Below are 25,098 nucleotides of genomic sequence, written 5' to 3' on the forward strand. Positions count from 1 at the left end.
CGTTTCGATCTCTTTTTTTGTTATGGGTCTATTTAGTTATTCTACTTCTGATTGTGTTAGTTTAGGTAGGTAGTGTTTTTCCAGGAATTCATCCATTTCTTCTAGGTTTGCTAATTTGTTAGAGTACAATTTTTCGTAATAATCTGATATGATTCTTTTAATTTCAGTTGGGTCTGTTGTGATGTAGCCCATCTCATTTCTTATTCGGGTTATTTGTTTCCTTTCCTGTATTTCTTTAGTCAGTCTGGCCAATGGTTTATCAATTTTGTTAATTTTTTCAAAGAACCAGCTTTTGGCTTTGTTAATTCTTTCAATTGTTTTTCTGTTCTCTAATTCATCTAGTTCAGCTCTAATTTTTATTATTTGTTTTCTTCTGGTGCCTGATGGATTCTTTTGTTGCTCACTTTCTATTTGTTCAAGTTGTAGGGACAGTTCTCTGATTTTGGCTCGCTCTTCTTTTTGTATGTGTGCATTTATCGATATAAATTGGCCTCTGAGCACTGCTTTTGCTGTGTCCCAGAGGTTTTGATAGGAAGTATTTTCATTCTCGTTGCATTCTATGAATTTCCTTATTCCCTCCTTGATGTCTTCTATAACCCAGTCTTTTTTCAGGAGGGTGTTGTTCAGTTTCCAAGTATTTGATTTCTTTTCCCTAGTTTTTCTGTTATTGATTTCCACTTTTATGGCCTTGTGGTCAGAGAAGATGCTTTGTAATATTTCGATGTTTTGGATTCTGCAAAGGTTTGTTTTATGACCTAATATGTGGTCTATTCTAGAGAATGTTCCATGTGTGCTAGAAAAAAAAGTATACTTTGCAGCAGTTGGGTGGAGAGTTCTGTATAAGTCAATGAGGTCAAGTTGGTTGATTGTTGTAATTAGGTCTTCTGTGTCTCTACTGAGCTTCTTGCTGGATGTCCTGTCCTTCTCCGAAAGTGGTGTGTTGAAGTCTCCTACTATAATTGTGGAGGTGTCTATCTCACTTTTCAGTTCTGTTAATTTTTGATTTATGTATCTTGTAGCCCTGTCATTGGGTGCATAAATATTTAATATGGTTATATCTTCCTGATCAATTGTCCCTTTTATCATTATGTAGTGTCCTTCTTTATCCTTTGTGGTGGATTTAGATTTAAAGTCTATTTTGTCAGAAATTAATATTGCTACTCCTGCTCTTTTTTGCTTATTGTTTGCTTGATATATTTTTTCCATCCTTTGAGTTTTAGTTTGTTTTTTTCTCTAAGTCTAAGGTGTGTCTCTTGTAGGCAGCATATAGATGGATCGTGTTTCTTTATCCAGTCTAAGACTCTGTCTCTTTATTGGTGCATTTAGTCCATTTATATTCAGTGTAATTATAGATAAGTAAGCGTTTAGTGTTGTCATTTTGATGCCTTTTTATGTGTGTTGTTGACAATTTCATTTTTCCACTTACTTTTTTGTGCTGAGACGTTTTTCTTTGTAAATTGTGTGTTCCTCATTTTCATAGTGTTTGAGTTTATGTTTGCTGAGTCGTTACGTTTTTCTTGGTTTTTCTTTTGAGTTATGGAGTTGTTATACCTCTTTGTGGTTACCTTAATATTTACCCCTATTTTTCTAAGTAAAAACCCAACTTGTATTGTCCTATATCGCCTTGTATCACTTTCCATATGGCAGTTCTATGCCACCTGTATTTAGTCCCTCTTTTTGATTATTGTGATCTTTTACGTATTGACTTCAATGATTCCCTGTTTTGAGCTTTTTTTTTCTTTTAAATTAATCTTAATTTGTTTTTGTGATTTCCCTATTTGAGTTGATATCAGGATGTTCTGTTCTGTGACCTTGTGTTGTGCTGGTGTCTGATATTATTGGTTTTCTGACCAAACAATTTCCTTTAGTATTTCTTGTAGCTTTGGTTTGGTTTTTGCAAATTTTCTAAGCTTGTGTTTATCTGTAAATATCTTAATTTCGCCTTCATATTTCAGAGAGAGTTTTGCTGGATATATGATCTTTGGCTGGCAGTTTTTCTCCTTCAGTGCTCTGTATATGTCATCCCATTGCCTTCTTGCCTGCATGGTTTCTGCTGAGTGGTCTGAACTTATCGATTCTCCCTTGTAGGAGACCTTTTTTCTTCTCCCTGGCTGCTTTTAAAATTTTCTCTTTATCTTTGCTTTTGGTAAGTTTGATGATAATATGTCTTGGTGTTTTTCTTTTTGGATCAATCTTAAATGGGGTTCCATGAGCATCTTGGATAGATATCCTTTCGTCTTTCATGATGTCAGGGAAGTTTTCTGTCAGCAGATCTTCAACTATTGTCTCTGTGTTTTGTGTTATCCCTCCCTGTTCTGGGACTCCAATCACACGCAAGTTATCCTTCTTGATAGAGTCCCACATGATTCTTAGGGTTTCTTCTTTTTTTTTAAATTCTTTTATCTGATTTTTTTTCAGCTATGTTGGTGTTAATTCCCTGGTCCTCCAGATTTCCCATTCTGCATTCTAATTGCTCAGGTCTGCTCCTCTGACTTCCTATTGTGTTGTCTATTTCTGTAATTTTATTGTTAATCTTTTGGATTTCTGCATGCTGTCTCTCTATAGATTCTTGCACCTTATTAATTTTTCCACTATGTTCTTGAATAATCTTTTTGAGTTCTTCAGCTGTTTTATCAGTGTGTTCCTTGGCTTTTTCTGCAGATTGCCTTATTTCATTTCTGAGGTCATCCCTGATGTCTTGAAGCATTCTGTAAATTGGTTTTTTTATATTCTGTATCTGATAATTCCAGGATTGTATCTTCATTTGGGAAAGATTTTGATTCTTTTGTTTGGGGGGTTGTAGGAGCAGTCATGGTCTGCTTCTTTATGTGGTTTGATATCGACTGCTGTCTCTGAGCCATCACTAAGATATTGTAGTGATTTATTCTATATTTGCTCACTGAGTCTTATCTTGTTTTGTTTTCTTTCAATATACGTGGATGGGCTACTAGATTGTGCTGTCTTGATTGTTGTAGCCCTTGACTTACTTATGACCTATTACTAGCTGGTTTGGGCTGTTACCAGATATATATGCCTGAGTCTATTCACTATTCTTGAGTAGAGTCTGATTTTGGGTCATCAAGTGTGTGATGCACCCTGTCACCTATCCACCGTGAGAAGTAGTGGTGATAGTTGTGTGCACCAGATTCTAGTAGCAGCTGGGGTTCACACTCCAGGGGGGGCAGGATGCTGACAGGCTTCCCCCAAGTGTCAGTGAGGTAGGTATGTCTCTATTCCTAAAGCACCTTGGTGGGTGGGCTCTGCAGCTGTACCTTAGGCCCCCAATGCAAGTACCTCTACAGATTGGTAGGTGTCACCCTCCTTAGACCCCTAAGGCAGGAGGCTAGGTGGTCTGGGGGAGCTTCAGCCCTCAGTTCCCTGTTGTGGGTCAGTGAGGGCTCTGTTGAATAAGCAGAAATATCAGACCTAGGAAACTTGTCTTTCCAGTAAATCCGCTAAAACAAATGCAGTCAGATCCCTATCAGAAATGCCTTTGCATTATAATAACCACCTTGTTCCCTGTAGGGATGAAAGGCCGAGACTTTGGATCATATATGCTTGGCTGAAGCTGGTTCTGTGTTTTTAGTCCAATTAGGGAAGGATTTTTGGTCCCTGGTTTTTTTGTGGTTGCTTCTCTCAGGCCAGAAGAATGGGTTAGGAAAAGACCAAAAAAAAAAAAAGGAAAAGAAAAACCGCGGAGCAGTTCTTCCTTTGGCTCAGGAAATTCCGATGTTAATGAATCCACCTGGGAAGGGGAGGGGAGGGTTCAGATAAATAGGAGAGAGTAGCACCTCAGAATATAGACAAAGTTACTTGTCTTGCTTGGGATGACTGTTTTATCTGAGATTCCCGAGGGGTGCGTCGCCTGTGTGAGCTGGCTGGGCAGAGATTGCCCCCGAGGGTCAGGCCCGCGTCCCGTGCTTGCGCTATCTCAGAAGCCGCGGTCAGTTCCTCCGCTGCCAGTCCAAAGCCCAGCGTCAAGGTTCCCCTGCTGGGACGCTGCACTCCTGGCTCCAAAAACAGTTGCTGCCTACCGGTGACTTCTTCTCCCGCCAGCCGCATGGCTGCGCCACCCGCGCGGGCCAGCTGGGCCCCCCAGGTCAGTTCAGGGGGCTGGGGCTGTGCCCCGTGTTTGCAGTGTCACAGGATGTGGTGCTCAGCTCCCCTGTGCCCAGTCCAAAGCCCAGCGCCCAGGTTCCCCGCCTGGGACTCTGCAGTCCCGGCTCCAAAACCAGTCACTGCCTCCCGGGGACTTCTCCTCCCGCCAGCTGCGTCACCGCGCGCCCGCGTGGACTGGCTGGGCCCCCTCCCGGGGTCAGTTCAGGGGGGTAGGGCTGCGCCCCGTGTTTGCACCATCACAGATGTCGTGCTCAGCTCCCCTGCACCCAGTCCAAAGCCTGGCGCCAAGGTTACCTGACTGGGACGCTGGCTCCAGGCTCCAAAAACAGCCGCTGCTTCCCTGTAGTTGTTTGTTCTGGGTCTCTGTCACTCAGGTCAACTCTTTAAATCTGTGTTTGTTGGTCAGGGTTCATAGATTGTCATGTATGTGATCAATTCACTTGTTTTTCGGAGTCTTTGTTGCAAGAGGGATCCGAGGTAGTGTCTACCTAGTCAGCCATCTTGGCCCCCTCCCCCCTTTTTAGAATTTTTTAAATTAAATATTGAATATATCGTTTATAAAATTTATTAAAAGTATTTAAAAATTACAATATACCTGATCCTCACTTATTGACTGTTTCATTATCTGACGTTTCACATTTACCACAACAGTCAAAAAAACTACTGTTTTGCCCATTAACAATGTATGTCTGGCAGTAATGAATGCCAAGGTGTGAGGCAAAAGTGATGCTGGCTCTGATGGTTAAGGTTATGTGTCATCTTGGCTGGGCCATGATTCTCTGGTTCGACAGTTATGTAATGATGTAATTTGGCAGTTATGTAATGATATAGTCATCCTGCATTTCGTGATCTGATGTGCTCATTCTCCAGTTTTGCGTAACACTGATTTTCGCGTTAATGACCTGGTCTTGGGAACCTAACCATGTCGGTAAGTGAGGAGTCGGTATACAGTGAACACCCGTGTGCCCAACAAAATAAATACTGAAGACTCTTGTGTTCCTCCCTGATGGTAACTCCCCTCTTCTCTCAAAGCTAACACTATCCTGAATTTGGTGGTTATAATTCCTTAGCATTTATTTATAGTTTTACCATACTGCCTCAACTCCTAAACAATATATTGTTTAATTTTCATACTTGAAAACTTCCCATAAATGGAACCACACTATGTTTTCGTCTGTGATTTACTTTTTACACTCAGCCTTAGATCCCTGAGATTGATCCAGTTGTGTGTAGCTATAATTCATTCATTTTCCTGCCTTATAGTATTCTGTTATAGGAATACACTGCTTAGTTTCTAAAGTCAGTTTTACTATGGGTGGATATTTGAGTTGTTTCTAGTTTTTTTACTATTTCAAACAAGGCTAGTACACATGTACAAGAGTTTCTGTCGGTAAAATTGTTGGGTCATAGATTATGCACATTTTCAACTTTACCAAATAATACCAAATTCTTTTCCGGTGTGATTATATTTATACTCCCACCAGCAGTGTATAAGTGTTTCAGCTGCAAGTATTTGATACTGTCATGCTTTTTAAAACATTTTTTATTTTGAAATAATTTTAGGCCTACAGAAAAGTTATGAAACGAGTACAGAGATCCAAAAATGAAAATAAGAGAACAATTTTATTTACAATAGCACCAGAAGAAAATACTTAAAAATACATTAAAAAGTACAAAACTTACACTCTGAAAACCACAAACATTATTGAAAAAAATTAAAGAAGACCTAGATAAATGTAGTGACATCCCATGTTCATGAGGATTTAAAATTGTTAAGATGGCAATTCTTCTCAAATTGATCTATAGAGTTAATGCACTCTGTATCAAAATCTCAGCTGGCTTCTTTGCAGAAACTGACAAACTGATCCTAAAATTCATCTGGAAATTCAAAGGACCCAGATAGTCATCCAAAAAAAAAAAAAAAAAAAACCCAAAAAGTTGGAGGATTCACACTTCCCAATTGCAAAAGTTAATAAAAAGCTGCAGTAATCAATACAGTGTGTTACTGACATAAGGACAGCCATATAGGTCCATGGAATATAATTGAGAGCCCAAAAATAAAGCCTCACATTTATGGTTAATTGATTTTCAACCAGGGTGCCAAGACAACTCAATGGAGAAAGAATAGTCTTTTCAACAAATGGTACTGGGGCAATAGGGTATCCACATACAAAAAGATAAAGTTGGATCCCTACCTCACACCATAAAAAATTAAATTCAAAAAGGATCAAAGACCTAAATTTAAAAGCTAAAACTATACAACTCTTAGAAGAAAACATAGGTATAAATCTACCTGATTTTGGATTAGACAGTACTTTCTTAGATACGATACAAAAACTAGACAAACTGAACATCATCAAAATTTTTTAAAAAATTAAAAACTTGCTGCTTCAAAGAAAACAATCAACAAAGTGAAAAGACAATCTACAGAATGGAAGAAAATATTTGCAAGTCATATATCTGATAACTTATATCTACAGTATATAAGTACTATTACAACTTAATACAAAAAGACAAATAACACAATTAAAATATGGACAAGGGATTTCAGTAGACATTTCTACAAAAAAGATATAGAAATGGCCAATAAGCACATGAGAAGTTGATCAACATCAATGGCCATGATGGAAATGCACATCAAAACCACAGTGGGATACTACTCCGCATGCACTAGGGTAGTTAAAATAAAAAAGACAGATAATAACAATTGTTGAGGATGTGGAAAAATTGCAACCTCATACACTGCTGGTCCCCCAAATGTCCGTCAGTTTGTTGTACTGTGGGGGCTTGTGTATTGCTGTGATGCTGGAAGCTATGCCACCAGTATTCAGTTACCCACAGGGTCACCCACGGAAGATAGGTTTCAGCTGAGCTTCCAGACTAAGACAGACTAGGAAGAAGGACTTGGCAATCTACTTCTGAAAAGAATTAGCCAGTGAAAACCTTATGAATAGCAGTGGAATATTGTCTGATACAGCGCCGGAAGATGAGTCCCCCAAGTTGTAAGGCACTCAAAAGATGACTGGGGAAGAGCCACCTCCTGAAGGTAGAGTCAACCTTAATGATGTGGATGGAGTAAAGCTTTCAGGACCTTCGTTTGCTGATGTGGCATGATTCAAAATGAGAACAGCTGCAAATATCCATTAATAATCAGAACATGGAATGTATGAAGTATGAATCCAGGAAAATTGGAAATCGTCAAAAATGAAATGGAACTCAAACATTGATATTCTAGGCATTAGCGAGCTCAAATGGAATGGTATTGGCCATTTTGCATCAGAGAATCATATGGTCTACCATGCTGGGAATGACAACTTGTAGAGGAATGGTGTTGCATTCATCATCAAAAAGAACATTTCAAGATCTATGCTGAAGTACAATGTTGTCAGTGATAGGATAATATCCATATGCCTACAAGGAACACCAGTTAATATGACTATTATTCAAATTTATGCATCAACCGCTAAGGCCAAAGATGAAGAAATTGAAGATTTTTATCAGCTTCTGCAGTCTGATAGAACAAGCAATCAGGATGCATTGATAATTACTGGTGATTGGAATGCAAAAGTTGGAAATAAAGAACAAGGATCAGTAATTGGAAAATATGGCCTTGGTGATAGAAATGACGCCAGAGATTACATGATAGAATTTTGTAGGACCAATTACATCTTCACTGCAAATACCTTTTTTCACCAACATAAATGGCAACTATACACGTGGACCTCACCAGATGGAGTACTTAGAAACCAAATCAACTACATCTGTGGAAAGAAATGATGGAAAAACTCAATATCATCAGTCAGAACAAGGGCAGGGGCCAACTGTGGAACAGACCATCAATTGCTCGTATGCAAGTTCAAGTTGAAACTGAAAAAAATCAGTAAGTCCATGAGAGCCAAAATACGACCTGGAGTATATCCCACCTGAATTTAGAGACCACCTCAAGAATAGATTTGATGTGTTGAACACTAATGACTGAAAACCAGACTAGTTGTGGAATGACATCATACATGAAGCAAGAGGTCATTGACAAGACAGGGAAGAAAGAAAAGACCAAGAGAGATGTCAGAGGAGACTCTGAGACTTGCTTTCAAACGTCGAGCAGCTAAAACAAAAGGAAGAAATGATGAAGGAAAAGAACTGAAAAGAAGCTTTCAAAGGGCAGCTCGAGAAGACAAAGTATTATAATGAGATGTGCAAAGAGCTGGACATAGAAAACTCGGTGTTTCTCAAGCTGAAAGAACTGAAGAAAAACTTCAAACCTCGACCTGCCATAGTGGAGGACTCCATGGGGAAAGTATTAAACGATGTAGGAAGCATCAAAAGAAGATGGAAAGAATACACAGAGTCATTATACTAAAAAGAATTAGTCAACATTCAACCATTTCAAGGGGTAGCATATGATCGGGAACTGATGGTACTGAAGGAATAAGTCCAAGCTGCACTGAAGGCATTGGCGAAAAACAAGGCTTCGGGAATTGACGGAGTGTCAAGGAGATGTTTCAACAAAATGCAGTGCTGGAAGTGCTCTCTGGTCTATGCCAAGAAATTTGGAAGACAGCTACCTGGCCAACTGACTGGAAGAGATCCATATTTATGACTATTCCCAAGAAAGATGATCCAACTGAATGCGGAAATTGTCAAACAATATCAATATCACATGCAAGCAAAATTTTGCTGAAGATCATTCAAAAATGGCTGCGCCAGTGTATCAACAGGAAACTGCCAGAAACTCAGGCTGGATTCAGAAGAGATCGTGGAACCAGGGATATCATTGCTGATGTCAGATGTATCCTGGCTGAAAGGAGAGAATACCAGAAGGATGTTTATAAAGGCATTCGACTGTGTGGATTGTAACGGATTATGGATAACATTGCGAAGAATGGGAATTCTAGAACACTTAATTGTACTCATGAGGAACCTGTACATAGATCAAGAGTCAGTTATTTGGACAGAATAAGGGGATACTGAGTGGTCTAAAGTCAGGAAAAGTGTACATCAGGGTTGTATCCTTTCACCAGACCTATTCGATCTGTATGCTGACCAAATAATCTGAGAAGCTGGACTCTGAAGAAGAACGAGGCATCAGGATTGGAGGAAGACTCATTAACAACCTGCGTTATACAGATGACACAACCTTGCTTGTGGAAAGCAAAGAAGATTTGAAGCACTTACTGATGAAGATCAAAGACCACAGCCTTCAGTATGGATTACACCTCAACATAAAGAAAACAAAAATCCTCACAACTGGACCAATGAGCAGCATTATGATAAACGGAGAAAGGATTGAAGTTGTCAAGGATTTCATTTTACTTGGATCCACCATCAACAGCCATGGGAGTAGCAGTCAAGAAATCAAAAAACTCATTGCATTGGGCAAATCTGCTGCAAAGGTGCTCCTTAAAGTGTTAAAAAGCAAAGATGTCACCTTTAAGACTAAGGTGTGCCTGACCCAAACTATGGTATTTTCAATCACATCATATGCATGCGAAAGCTGGACAATGAATAAGGAAGACAGAAGAAAAACTGATGCCTTTGAATTGTGGTGTTGGCAAAGATTGTTGAATATACCATGAACTGCCAAAAGAACAAACAAACCTGTCTTGGAAGAAGAACAAACAAACCTGTCTTGGAAGAAGAACAACCAGAGTGCTCCTTAGAAGCAAGGATGGCAAGAATGCGTCTTACACACTTTGGACATGTTGTCAGAAGGGATCAGTCCTTGGAGAAGGACATCATGCTTGATAAAGTATAGGGTAAGCAGAAAAGAGGAAGACCCTCAACAAAATGAACTGACGTAGTGGCTGCACCAATGGGCTCGAGCATAACAATGATTGTAAGGATGGCTCAGGACCGGGAAGTGTTTCATTCTGTGGTACATAGGGTCGCTATGAGTCGGAACCAACTGGATGGCACCTAACAACAACAACCCACTGCTGCTGGGGATATAAAATGGTGCAGCTGCTTTGGAAAACAGTCTGACAGTTCCTTAAATAGTTAAACATAGAGTTACCATGTTGTTGTTGTTGTTATGTGCAGGCAAGTCGGTTTCAACTCACAGTGACTCTATAGGACAGAATAGAACTTCCCCATAGGGTTCCCAAGGAGCATCTGGTGGATTTGAACTGCCAACCTTTTGGGTAGCAGCCCATCTCTTAACCATCACACCACCAGGGCCCCCTCTATGATCCAGCAGTTCTACTCCTAGGTATGCTATGAGGGAAATGTCCACACAAAAACTTGTAGACAAATGTGCATAGCAGCATTATTCATAATAGCTAAAAAGTAGAAACAACTCAAATGTCCATAAACTGATAAGTGGATAAATAAATGTGGTTAATATTAATTTGGTAATAAAAGGAAATGAAGAATTGATACATGCAATAACATGGATAAAACTTGGAAACATTGTTTAAAGTGAAAGAAGCCAATCACACAAGACCAAATATTGTATGATTCTTTTATATGAAATGTCTATAATAGGCAAATATATAGAGACAGAAAATAGATTAGTGGTTGCTTAGGGTTGGGGAAGGGAATGGGGGAATTCAGGGGTGATGGTTAAAGAGTATAGGGTTTCTTATTGGAGTGATAAAATATTATAAAATTGATTGTGGTGATGTTTGTACAACTCTGTAAATATACTAAAAACCTTGAATTGTATACTATACACGGGTCCGTTGTACACTATAAATGTGGGAATTGTATGTGAATTATATCTCAATAAAACTGTAAACAGTAGTATGTGTGCCTTTCACCTAGCATCCCTTCAAGTTAATAACTTCGATTCTAACTCACGGCAACCTCATGTTGTCAGAATAGAACTGTGTTCCACAGGGTTTTAAGTGGCTGATTTTTCAGAAATAGATCACCAGGCCTTTCTTTTGAGACCATTCTGGGTAGACTGTAAGCTCCAGCCTTCCAGTTAGCCGCCAAGTACGTTAGCCGTTGCACCACCCAGGAGCTCCACAGCTTATATAACCACAGTGTAATTGTCAGAACAGGAAATCAACTCTGGGACAACACGATTAACTAAACTACAGTTGATTTCACCAGTCTTTCCTTTAATGTACGTTTTCTGTTTCAGGATCCAATCCAGGATCACACATTGAATTCATTTGTTATGTCCTCCTGGTCTTCTCCAGTCAATGACATTTACTCAGTCTTTCCTTGTTTTTCGTAACTGAAACACTTTTTGGTAATAATGGTCAGTTTTGTATAAAGTTTCTCAATATGGGAATGTCTGATGTTTTCTCATGATTAGATTGAGGTTATGTGTTTTTGTCAAGAATACCATGGAAGTGAAGTTGTATCCTTGTTAGTGCATTATACCAGGGGTGCATGATGTCAGTATGTTACATTACTGGTGATTTTATCCTTGAATAGTGATTAAAGTGGTGTCTGCCAGGTTTATCCATTGTAACGTTAGTATTTTTCTCTTTGTAATTGATAATAGTCTTGGGGGGGGGGTATTTAGAGACTCTGCTAATATCCTGTTTCTCCTTAAACTTTTGACCACTAATATTAGCATCTATTGGTGGATCTTGCCTGCAACAGTTATTTCTATGGTATTTGCCTAATGGTCAGTTTAAATTTTTGTCATTTTTCCTACATTTATTAGTAGGAACTTATTAATTAAATTCTTCTGTAAGGGAGAGCTATTCCTTCTCCTTTACTTTTTAATATGCTTTATTTTTAGAGCAGTTTTAGGTTAATAGGAAAATTATACAGAAAGTACAGAGCTTGTTTATTTGTTTCAGTATGAGTTTATGGATATTTATTTTATATCATGAGCTATTTCCAACATTGTGATCATTTATTTTGTTGCTCAAATTGTTCCAATTTTGACCATTGGGAGTTTCTTCAGGTGAAATCTTGTGTTCTTTTAATATATCTCCATTCTTTTTCAAGTACTTTCTTGTTTTCTGGGACCAGAAGGCATTCCAATATTATCTTTTATTTCCCTGCCCAACCCTGGAATAAGCCTCTTCTCCGGAGAGTCCTGGTTCTTTTTTATTAAAAAAAAAAAAAAATTTTTTTTTTTTTATTAGGCAATAATATTTAAAAACCAAGATCTGGGTGCTGAGTGTGCCTATTGCTACTGGCATATCATTGCTCCTAGGCTCTCTTAGCAGACAGAGGTCAGAAATATATGTATACAAACCCATTCATGCACACACTAACACACTCATACACCTCTATTTCTTTATCTATCCATCTACCTACATATTTATATTTGAAACTATGATACCTCCACTTCAAGCCAACACCACAAGGTTCATTTTAGTCTTTTCCCTTTCCTTATTTATATTTTCTTCATCTGACAGTGAGAAACATGGTTCTCATTATCTTCAACATATTCATTTTTTTTTTTTCTGGTAGTTAATTTCTAACCCATACCTGTGAGAAACAGATTTGCTGTCTAGAGTACAGTTTTTGTGTACAGTTCTTTTTGTCTTAGCCTTAGAGTATCCAGCCAAGACAGTGGATGCTTTGGTTAGGTTTGTTCTTTTCTTTCCCACCCCTTTCAGTATGTTTATGTCAGATTTTAGGTGTTGCTGTTTGAATTGCACGTTACTCTTCATCCCCTCCCAATCTTATTTGTTTTTATTCAATTATTTCTGTGGTTCTAAGAGTTAAAGTTACAGAAAAGGGTTTATTCAGAGAAGCTTCACATCCTCCTCATACCTACCACCCCATTCCCATTCTCCTCTTTCTCCTTTTTCTCACACAACCCATGTAGGTAACCAGTCTCATTAGTTTCTGTTTTATCCTTCCTGTGTTTCTTTTGTACAGATGAGGAGACATGTATATTTTCTTTAATCTTACAGTTATCTTGCTTTTTAATTTTTTATTAATCCGATATGGTTCCACTCCATTGTGGCTTTAATTTGAATTTCTGGTATTACTAATGAGGTTGAACATTTTTTCATATGTTTATTGACCATTTGGGTTTCTTCTTCTGTGGTGTGGTTATATTTTTTGCCCATATTCTCTTAGATTTGTAGGAGTAATTTATGTATTATGAATACTAATTCTTTGTTAGTAATACTTGTTACAGATTTGGGAGGTTTTGTCTTTTTATTTATAATGTCTTTGATGAATAGAAGTTCTTATGTTTAACTTATCTATCCTTTGAACTTAAGAAATCCTCTACAAGGTCATAAAGATATTCTTCTCAACCTTCTTCCAAGAGTTTGAGTTTTGTCTTTTACATTTGAGTTTTTAATCCACCTGAAATTGTTTTTTATGTATAGGATAAGATCCAGTATACTTTGTATTCCATATGGATAACCAGTTCTTCCAGCACCATTCACTGAAGAGCCCATCCTTTTGCCATTGATCTGCAATCCAAACTTTATCAGAAATCCAGTTTCCATATGTACATGGGTCTATTTCTGGGGTCTACCTCTGTGCCAAAACTGCTCTGTTTTATTTATATAGCTCTCTAATTATTAAGCTCTGGAAAGGCAAAGCTCACCTGCCTTTTCTTCTTAAGGACTATCTTGACTGTCTTGACTTTGTTCTGCTATATAAATTTTTAAAACATTTTTTAAAAGTTAAAAAAACTGAATTTTTCTTGGAATTACATTGACTTCTTAGATGAATTTGGAGAGATTTAATTTTAACTATATTTCATGATATAGCTCTAGTTAGGTCTTCTTTCATGTCATTAGGAAACCCTGGTGGTGTAGTGGTTAAGTGCTATGGCTGCTAACCAAAAGATCGGCAGTTTGAATCCACCAGGCGCTCCTTGGAAACTCTATGGGGCAGTTCTACTCTGTCCTATAGGGTCGCTATGAGTCGGAATCAACTTGATGGCAATGTGTTTGGGTTTTTTTTTGTTTTAATATTTTCATCATTTTCTCCATAAAGGTCTTATGCACCTTTTTTCAGATTTATTCCTAGATATTTAATTTTTTTATGTTATTGTAAATGGTTTTTAAGATACATTTCTAACTGTCCACTGCTAGTGTATAGAAATGCAACTAATTTTTATAATTTTGGATCTAGTAACTTAACTAAACTCTTATTTGTATTATTGATTTATCCATGGATTATTTTGTTTTCTACACAGACATGGTATTAGTAAATGATGAGAGTTTTTTTTCTTACTTTACAGTTATAAGTGAAAAGAAAATCAGAATATATGTAGTTAGAAAATGTAAGCTTGTTAGCACAATATGCACAAGAAAAAATGCACACAAATATTAGCAGTAGCTTATTTTGGGTTAAGGATTTATAGATAAATTTTTCTTTTTTAATATATCTCTATACTTTCCAGTTTTTCCAAGATGAGTATCTATCATTTTCATAACAAGAAAAGAAACAAAACTTAAAAATAAAAGCAAGTCTAAAACAAAATTTTAAGGTAAGGATGATCTACTAAAAATGCCCCATTAACAAAAAACAAACCAGATGCCATCAAGTCGATTCTGACTCAGCGACCAGTTAGAAAAGTCAATCAAGTACCTCTGATGTGCCTGGTCTTCGCCCAGCTTCGCCACTGCAGAGCCAGCCGGCCTCTGCTGCACAGTTATGGACTAATATACCACGTTATAGTTAAGAGAAAGACCTCTTGGATTCATGGAACGTTGTTTTCTCATTAAGGGCATGCATAGAATTGACCTGTCAGTGCATACAATCAGCTTTTATTTCATTTGTTTTGAAATATAATCAACTCTTAATTGTCCGTATGGTATATTTTTTTCTCCGTTAGGGATAACTTAGAGCTTTTCGTACTAGGATGCCCTTAACTCACACTGCTTACTTCCTAAGTGTAAATTTAGGAAATACAGACTAATTCTCAACTGGTACTGCTCTTCCCATTTTACAGATAAGGAAATGGAAACCCTAGAGACTAAATAAGCCCTCTTTCTATGCCTCTGCTCTCCTCCTCTAGCCTATGGTGCTTTGTCTCCGTCATGACGCTCATCAGAATTATCCATTTCTCTGTCATATGCTCCATAAGGTTAAGATCTTTGACCTGTTCCCTGTGTATTCCTAGGCCTAGCACAGTACACAACACATAGTAGATGCTCAATAAATAGCTACCGAATGTTGAATGAATTCTGAGGTAATCCCCTTTCCAAAAAATCACGATAACCTCCAAATTAAATATTTGATTGGTTGGTTTGAGGAATATTCACAACAAAATTTGCCTACATTTGGGTAGAAAATGAAAACAATCTCTGAGTAAAGGATACTAATGAAAAACGTTTGAAAGCGAAATTACCTTCTGTCTACCTGTTCAGGTACAATGAATTTTTCTAATATGTATCCTTTTTTTGGTACTATTTTTAGAACTATTAGTATTAATTACAGCATTTAGGCGCTAATGGCATATAGTTGTTAATCAAACCAGTTGTATATTAAAAGAAAATATAGAAATAACACCGAACAAACTAAATCAACACAATTCATAAAAATCTCTTAATTTTAATGGAGGATTCGGTATTTTAATTATCCCAACAATAGCTTCATGTGCCTAGAACTATTTTAGATGTTTGCATGTAAAAGTAACTTTATGATAGACAGAAATAATGATACAGTACTGTTAACATTTTTTAGCATGTAGAATATATAGTAATCTTGGGTAGTTCATGTCATCTTATTGATTTAGTACATAAACCCAACATTCACGGAGGGCTTCTCATACTCTAGATACTGTGAAAGACTGTTGCTGTACAAAAATGAGGAAAATACTGCTTAAAAAGCTTTCAATCTATTGGTGGCATCTTTGGACATCACATTTTATTTTCATTTTTCTTACATTATTTTGCTGTTAAACTGTGGGGGAAGGAAATCTTATATGATTATATTAATTTGGCCATGGGCTGTAGCCCAAAGCTTAGTTTTTTTCCCAGTAGCCTATACTAGCTATTAGCAGCAGCACTTTCTATATATGTAGAATTTAGTTGGACAGAGGTCTCACATATTCAACTGCTGTCACAGAGTGTATCAGAATATTCCCTCTTGTCATTTGTATCAGGTATGGGGACCAGGGTGTGGGAGCTTTATAAAGAAAAGGACATGTTTTCTCAGAATGATGGTGGGCAACATGAAAAAGAAAAAAATATTTTCTCTGTTCATTTCTGTATCTGCTTAATACCCAGTATCTGTTGTTGCTGCACATGGATTTGTCTCATTGATATATATGTATGTAGAAAGATAAACTCTTCTTTTCTTCTTGGCAGGTGTCCTTGTAGACTTGGGTCTGGAGGAAAATGGGTCAGCCCATCAGAGAGCGGAGAAATATGTTGTTCGTCTCGACAATGAGATTCAAACCAAGTTTGAAGTTTTTATGAGAAGGGTGAAACAGAACCCGTACACACTGTTTGTGCTAGTTCATGACAACTCCCATGTGGAACTAACGAGGTGATTGCCTCAGAGTGAGCAAATACAATATTTTTTCTACTGCAGTAATTGTTACATAATAAAATATTTAAAAGGTAAAGGTTTGAAAACCCAGGGACCCCAATATTTGACATCTTCTTACTGGTAACATTCTTACCCTTTCCTTACTCTCTCAACATTTAAAAACTGATTTAACATTGACTTATTTTGTCTATATTGTGAATGAAGTTAGAAATTTCTGATGAAAATACTGTCTTAAGAGCATTCTGGAACTCTTCTGCTTCAGAGAACGGGTGGTGATAGGAGGTTGAGGTTAATGAACTCCTGGAAGAGAGATTTGCTTTCCTTCTTATAAGCTTTCCTCCTCCCGGTTCTTTTCCTTTTCTTTTCCTTCTCTTCCATCTGCTCTTGCTCTTTCTCCTCTTCCTTGCATTTCTCTCTTCTCTCTTGCCTTTAATAGCAGTAGAGAAGCCACTTGAATGATCAGACTGCTTTAATTAGTAGATGGCCTGAGAGCAGATCTGAAACCTTCTCCAGTTTACCAGGTTAGACAAGAGAATGCCATATTTCTTCAGTAGGCTTATTAATGAAAGAACATTAAGTGTGGAAGGGCAGAGCCATTTTTGCTACTAGATAGAATTATAGTAATTATCTGGTAGCTAGTATCTTTGCTTTTACAGACTAAAAAGGCAAATAGTCTTCGAATATTACATATCATAGTTTGTCCTCACCATGTTGTCGTCATTGTTGCTAGGTGCTATTGAGTCAATTTTGACTCATGGAGACCCCATGTGACAGAGTAGAACTACCCAGTAGAGTTTTCTTGGCTGTAATCTTTACAGAAGTAGATTGCCATGTCTTCCTCCCATGGAGCTGGGTTAGGAGCTGTTTGTGCCACCAGCGCTCCTTCCTCACCATGTGGGGAAGGGTAAATTTTGGGATATCATAAAGCATTTATAGATTTTCTTTTCTGCAGGAGACATTGAGGTTAAGAATCTGTAAGTGTTTTGGGCTGTGGTGGAAATGTGAGAATTGCAAAAGCCCTTGTTTAGAAGCCAGAATGTGTTTGGTACCCCATAATCTGAAATCTAGAGCCATATTGTTGTTATGTGCCGTTGAGTCAGTTCTGACTCGTAGCAGCCCTATAGGACAGAGTAGAACTGGTTAACCAAAAATCAAACCCATTGCCATTGAATTGATTCTGACTTATGGCCACTCTATAGGACGGAGTAGAACTGCCCCATAGGGTTTCCAAGGAGTGGCTGGTGGATTCAAACTGCTGACCTTTCAGTTAGCAGCCTGAACTCTTAACCACTGTGCCACCAGGGCTCTAGAACTGCCTAAAAAAAGAACTGCCTAGGTAAAAAAAAAAAAAAAAAAAAAAAAAATTTTTTTTTTTTTTTTTTTTCTAGGTAGGTATAAATAAAATTTTGGATAACTCGTTAAATTTAGGGTAGAAAGGAAGGAGTAAGAAGTTCTTTTCAGTTATTGCTAATGTTCTCTGAGCAGAGGTAGCATTCTGACCTTACAGACCTCATCTTTGAAAGCTCTGGGTGCTATCTTTGTGATATCTCTGAGGATATGTACTGGGTCTCTGTGTACTTAATCACTTAGGGCATCAAGATCATTTCTTTGAGGAAGAAATGTGGGGATCTGAGGCTGCATGGCAACCTGGTACATCCAAATTGAGTGAAAAACTGAAAATGATCAGAGATCTGAAAATCTTGGTCATGGACGGACAGGGCGGATCTAGTGGTCTAAAGGGAGAAATGAGAGTGGTTTTACACAGTGGGGATCCCTTCCTGCTTTGGGCATCTCTGGGGTACAGATCACTATAGCATGGTAAGCACCATGTTTTGATGGAGAAGCTCCCTCATTCTGGTGAGCTCTTCAAAGTAAAGTGGATCCTTCTCAATTATTTGGGAGTATAAAAAAAAAAAAAAAAAAATTTTTTTTTTTTTTTTTTATATCAAGGGTAAACTGAAAAGCAGGGGAAAATATCCCTGAAATGGGTAAGAAAGAGCCTAAATTTTTTCTCTTCCAGATAAAATTTCAGTTGTTCCTACTCCTGCTCCCAATGTCAAAGAGCTAGAAAAAGAAGAATTAAAGCAGTATGTCCATTTCAGTGTCTGCTTCTGCATCTAATTAGTTAAAATAGGAGCTAATAACTTGACTCTCAACATTTCTTCAGTGTCATTTCGGGCTCCTTGTCCCATGGTGAACCGAGTCATGGATTGGCTGATAGAGTCATTAATTGCAGAGAAGTCCTGGAAGCTTTCAACCTCCTGGTGCTCCAGGTGAGCTCCTTCCCGTACACTCTGCAGACCCAACAGTCCCGAGTCAGCTCTAACAATGAGGTTCACTGGATACAGCTGGACAGCACGGTGAGTCTCTCTTCTACTCTCTGATGCACAACCATGTTCTCGGTTCCCCCACGGGTAGAACCTCGTAACAAAATATGGTCATGGCTTTGTAAACTATAGCACAAGAGTGAAACAATATGACACCATGCTTCATCTCCTAAGAGTTATTTATTTTTACTTATAATTATTTATAAGTATTTTAAGAGTAAAAACTTTTGAGTAATGTCATATATAAATTTATTAGGTGGTTCTTTTTAAAATTCTCGTGCACTTATAAAATTATTCATCCCATATAGTTTTTGCTTTTATTTTTTTTTTAAACAAAATATATTGTCTGACATCATCATCAATAACCTGGATTATCTTTTTTTTTTTTTTGCCTTTGAATTATTACTGATTAAATTATGTTGATTAATTTCAATCTAAGACCAGAAACTTTTATTGTCCTCTTGGATGGATTCTTGTCATGTTTTAATCTTATTGACCTGTATCACTGTTAATGACTCTCCTGCTCCCACAGTAACTGGATTTTTCCTTTTAATCAGTTCTCATAATCTAATGTTGAAACAGGGGATGATGGTAGTGTTACTTTAAAGGCCTCAGTAAACAAACAAAAAAAAAAACAAAGCTCATTGCCATCGAGTGGATTCCTACTCATAGCGACCTTATTGGGCAGAGTAGAACTGCCCCATAGAGTTTCCAAGGACCTACTGGTGGATTCAAACTGCTGACCTTTTGGTTAGCAGCTATAGCACTTAACCACTACACCACCAGGATTTCCAAGGACTCAGTAGTAGCATTTAATGTATTGAGAACAACCATTTCAACATTGTACACACCCAGGTCTTTACATTTTTTGGCTCCAGCCTCCAATACTTGCAAATGTTTCCTACGACTTATAAACTGTATGCTAAATACACTACCAAACAAAAAGTTTCATAAAAAATAAAGATTAGTTGTTAAACAATGGATCTTTCATTTAAAAATATTGAACATATTGGATATTTTAAAATAAACATTTAACTAAAAGGCACTAGGAATGACTTACATAAGAATAATATTTGTTTATTTATCAACCCAGGGCATTGCATTCTGTTATGAAGTAGGTAAGGTGTCCCTTACTTTGAGAATTTAGTTCTTTCCAGCCAAGGCCATTGGATTACTTAGTTTCAGTACCAAAAAACCAAACCCATTGCTGTCAAGTCAATTCCGACTCATAGAAACCCTATAGGATAGGATAGGACTGTCCCATGGGGTTTTCAAGGAGCAGCTGGTGGATTCAAACTGCCAACCTTTTGGTTTGCAGCCATAGCTTACCATAGCACTTAACCACTGCACCACCAGGGCTCCCGTGGTATAGTAGTTAAGAGGTTGGCTGCTGACCAAAAGGTCAGCAGTTCGAATCCACCAGCCAGTCCTTAGAAACCCTATGGGGCAGTTCTATCCTATCCTATAGGGTTGCTGTGAGTCGGAATCGACTTGATGGCAAGGGGTTGGTTCCATAGGCCCTCCCTTATAAGAACTATTTCAGTGTGTTCAGTATCACATATAGATTGCTTTGAGCATTTTCTTTATTGGTTTCTTCTCCATCCCAGCCCCATCTATTAATTGGGTGGTCAAGTTAGAGATGGGATCACAGAGGTTACCACAGTCTTTTAGACTCTAAAGTATACAGCTAGCCTCTGGCCCTACATTCCTGCTGGGTTGCTCCGACACAGAACGGGATTGCCAATACAACTAATGAAAGGAAAAACATTTTCTTCATCTAATGGGCAGTTCTCCTATTAAATGTTTCAAGTTGCAGTATATTGTGGAAACAGAAAAAAAGAGAACTATCCTAATTTACCATGTTTGTTCAGTCTTCTCCAGAAGGAATAGCACCAACAAAAGGAAGGACTCATAGCATCTGCACTTTTTCTTCTCTCGATGTGAAGTGATAGAAAAACAGGCTTAAAATAACTTCCCTTGAAAGTCATTCTTACGGTTGTGGTTAATGTCCTAGGTATGATAATGGTATTGTGGTTATATTTTAAGAAGTTATTATCTTAGAGGTATCTAGTGAAATATTTATGGATTAAAGATATAATATCTGGGATTTATCTAAAATAATTAGACATGGGGTATAATTAAAGTTAAAAAAAAAACATTCCTGTGAAGTTGAGATCAACATAGAAAAAGGAAAAACATTGAATCTAACTTAAAACAACTTTACACACAGGAGGTTATCCTGAAGCCAATGTCCTAAAAAGGGAGTAATTAGGAAAAACAAACCAATTCAACTTAAAAAATAATGAGTCCTTGTGGGCTTGTGTTAGATCTTTCAAAGAGCACACAGAGAAATTACAGTTTAGAGGAGAGAGCGATGTACATGTCTAAGTTATTATCCAAGGGAGAATAATGCCATTTAAAAACAAACCACAGTGCTCTGGGGGCTGAAATGAGGGAGAAGTCTGTTTGAGAGGACCAGGAAAGGCTCCACCGAGGAGACAGTACCAAGGATGGGCCTTGAGAAAGGAAGGACTGGGCAGACGAGATGGGGAGCCAGGACCTCCTGGCAGACAGAGGGCTAGAGTGGGGTCGCAGAGGAAGAACACAACACTTGGTAGGTTAAAAAAAAAAACCTAGATATAGACACATGGAGGCTTCCAGTGCTAGGCTGATGAAGTTTACACTTATTATGCCGGCATTAATGATTTTTTTTTTTTTTTGGCAGAAGTATAGTTTTATTAGAAGCCAGGGTGGTGTGAATAGTTAATGTGCTCAGAGGTGAACCAAAAGGCTAGAAGTTTGGGTTCCCTCAGAGGCACCCTGGAAGAAAGGCCTAATGGTACACATCTGAAAAATCACCCATTGAAAACCCTATGGAGCAGTTTTATTCTGGCGTACATGGGGCTGCCATGAATCAGAATCAACTGAACAGCAACCGGTTGTGTGTGTGTGTGTAAAATTTCCTTTACTTTTTATATTAACAATGTAAATGTATGTCGTTTTTAGGTGCCCTGGAGTCTAGCCCAATTCATGGCAACTCTGTGTACAACGGAATGAAACGCTGCCTCCCCAGCCCTACGCCATCCTCACAATCCTTGCTGTGTTTGACCCCATTGTTGCAGCCACTGTGTCAGTCCATCTCATTGAGGGTCTTCCTCTTTTTTACTGACCCTCTACTTTACCAACCATGATATCCTTCTCCAGGGACTGGTCCCTCCTGATAACATGTCCAAAGTATGTGCGACAAAGTCTCACCATCTTCGCTTCCAGCATTCTGGCTGTATTTTTCCAAGACAGACTTGTTCATTCTTCTGGCAGTCCATGGTATATTCAATATTCTTCTCCAACACCATAACTCAGAAACATCAATTCTTCTTCAGTCATCCTTATTCATTGTCCAGCTTTCATGTGCATATGAGGTGATTGAAAATATCATGGCTTGGGTCAGGCACACCTTACTCTTCAAGGTGATATCTTTGCTTTTTTAACACTTGAAAGAGGTCTTTTGCAGCAGATTTTCCCAATGCAATGTGTCATTTGATTTCTTCACTGCTGCTTCCATGGGTGTTGATTGTGGATTCAAGTAAAATGAAATCCTTGACAACTTCAAACTTTTCTTCACTTATCATGATGTTGCTTATTGGTCCAGCTGTGAGGATTTTGTTTTCTTTATGTTGAGGTGTAATCCATACTGCAGGCTGTAGTCTTTGATCTTCATCAGTAAGTACTTCAAGTCCTCATTTCAGCAAGCAAGGTTGTGTCATCTGCATATGGTAGGTCATTAATGAGTTTTCTACCAATCCTGATGCCACCACCTTCTTCACATAGTCCAGCTTCTCAGATTATTTGCTCAGCATACAGATTGAATAAGTATGGTGGAAGGGTATAACCCTGATGGACACCCGTCCTGATTTTGAACCACACAGTATCCTCTTGTTCTCTCCAAATGACCACCTCTTGGTGTATGTACAGGTTTCTCGTAAACTCAGTTAAGTGTCCTGGAATTCCCATTCTTCTCAATGTTATCCATAATTTGTTATGATCGACACAGACCAATGGCTTTGCATAGTCAGTAAAACACAGGTAAACATCTTTCTGGTATTCTCTGCTTTCAGCCAAGATATCATCTGATATCAGGATCCCTCGTTCCATGTCCTCTCCTGAATCCAGCTTGAATTTCTGGCAGTTACCTGTTGATGTACTGCTGCAGCCATTTTTAAACTATCTCAACAAAATTTTGCTTGTGTGTGATATTAATAATATTGTTTGATAATTTCCGTATACTGTTGAATCTCCTTTGTTTGGAATGGGCACAAATATGGATCTCTTCCAGTCGGTTGGCATAGGCGAGTAAGCGCTTTCAGCATTGCATCCATTTGTTGAAACATCTCAATTGGCATTCCCTCAATTCCTGGAGCCTTGTTTTTCGCCAATGCCTTCAGTGCAGTTTGGACTTATTCCAGTATGATCAGCTCTTGATCATGGGCTACCTATTGAAATGGCTGAATGCCGCTAAATTCTTTTTGGTACAGTGACCATCTTCTTGTGATGTTTCCTGTGTTGTTCATAGAATCCTTCAATATTGCAACTCAAGGCTTGGATTTTTTTTCTTTCATTTTTTCAGCTTGAGACATGCCGAGCATGTTCTTCTCTTTTGGTTTTATAACTGCAGGTCTTTGCAGATTGCATTATAATACTTTGTCTTCTCAAGCTGCCCTTTGAAATCTTCTGTTCAGCTCTTTTACTTCATCATTTCCCATGTTCACTTTAGCTACTCTACATACAAGAGCAAGTTTCAGAGTCTCTTCTGACATTTATTTTGGTCTTTTCTTTCTTTTCTGACATTTTAATGACCTTTTGCTTTCTTCATGCACGATGTCCTTGATGTCATCCCACAACTCATCTGGTCTTTGGTAATTAGTGTTCAGCGTGTTAATCCGTTCTTGAGATGGTCTCTAAATTCAGGTGGGATGTACTCAAGGTTGTATTTTGACTCTCGCGGACTTGTTTTAATTTTCTTTGTCTTTAATCTCAGCTTGCATATGAGCAGTTGATGGTCTGTTCCACAGTCAGCCCCTGGCTTTATTCTAATTGATGATATTGAGCTTCTCCATCATGTCTTTCCACAGATGCAGTCAATTTGATTCCTATGTATACCATCTGACAAGGACCACATATATAGTAGCCATTTATTTTGTTGAAAAAGGTATTTGCAATGAAGAAGTTGTTGGTCTTGCAAAATTCTACCATGCAATCTCTGGCATTGTTTCTATCACCAAGGCGGTATTTTCCAGCTGCCAATCCTTCTTCTTTATTTCCAGCTTGCACATTCCAATCACCAGTAATTATCAATTTATCTTGATTGCATGTTTGATCAATTTCAGACTGCAGAAGTTGGTAAAAATCTTCAATTTCTTCAGCTTTGGCATTAGTAGTTGATGCATAAATTTGAATAATAGCTGTATTAACTGGTCTTCTTTGTATACTATTTTACTTCAAGATAGATCTTGAAATGTTCTTTTTGACAGTGAATGTGATGCTTTGCCTCTTCAGTTTGTCATTCCTGGCATAGTAGACCATATGATTATTCAATTCAGAATGGCCAATACCAGTCCATTTCAGCTCACTAATGCCTAGGATTAGAACTTTATACATTGCACTTCATTTTTGATGACACTCAATTTTCCTAGATTCATACTTGGTATATTCCACATTTGAATTATTAATGGATGTTTGCAACTGTTTTTTCCTCATTTTGAGTCACTGCCACATCAGCAAATGAAGGTTCTGAAAGCTTGACTCCATTCACGTCATTAAGGCAAACTCTACTTTGAGGAGGCAACTCTTCTCCAGTCTTGTTTTGAGTGTCTTCCAACCTGAGGGGCTCATCTTCTGGCGCTGTATCAGACAATGTTCTGCTGCTATTCATAAGGTCTTCACTGGCCAGTTTTTTCAGAAGTAGACTGCCAGGCCCTTCTTCCTAGTCTGTCCTAGTCTTGCAACTCTGCTGAAACCTGTCCACCATGGGTAACCCTGCTGGTATTTGAAATACTGGTTGTGTAGATTCCAGTATCACAGCAACACACAAGCTACCATAGTATGACAAAATGGTGATGTAAATGTATAACTTGATAAATTTTCACACCCATGTGATCAGCACCCATATTAAGAAATAGACCATTACCCATACCCCAGAAACCCTCTCATGTCCCTTCCAGGCACTCCCCCACCAGAGGGTAACCACTGTCCTGGCTTCTAAAACCATGGATTC

The 25,098-nt window shown here is 38.1% G+C and overlaps 1 protein-coding gene across 16 annotated transcripts in view; it reads left to right on the forward strand.

The window, feature by feature from the left end:
* GREB1L (GREB1 like retinoic acid receptor coactivator) overlaps positions 1-25,098 on the forward strand; it is a 335,431-nt gene that overhangs the window by 266,516 nt on the left and 43,817 nt on the right. For all 16 annotated transcript variants that reach the window (XM_049901927.1, XM_049901919.1, XM_049901924.1 and 13 more), the window contains 2 exons: positions 16,317-16,497; positions 18,668-18,860. In XM_049901927.1, the coding sequence (XP_049757884.1) occupies positions 16,317-16,497; positions 18,668-18,860 (374 nt within the window). The remainder of the gene's footprint in view (positions 1-16,316; positions 16,498-18,667; positions 18,861-25,098) is intronic.

This window comes from Elephas maximus, chromosome 11 (assembly GCF_024166365.1).
Source record: "Elephas maximus indicus isolate mEleMax1 chromosome 11, mEleMax1 primary haplotype, whole genome shotgun sequence".
Classification (NCBI taxonomy): Eukaryota; Metazoa; Chordata; class Mammalia; order Proboscidea; family Elephantidae; genus Elephas; species Elephas maximus.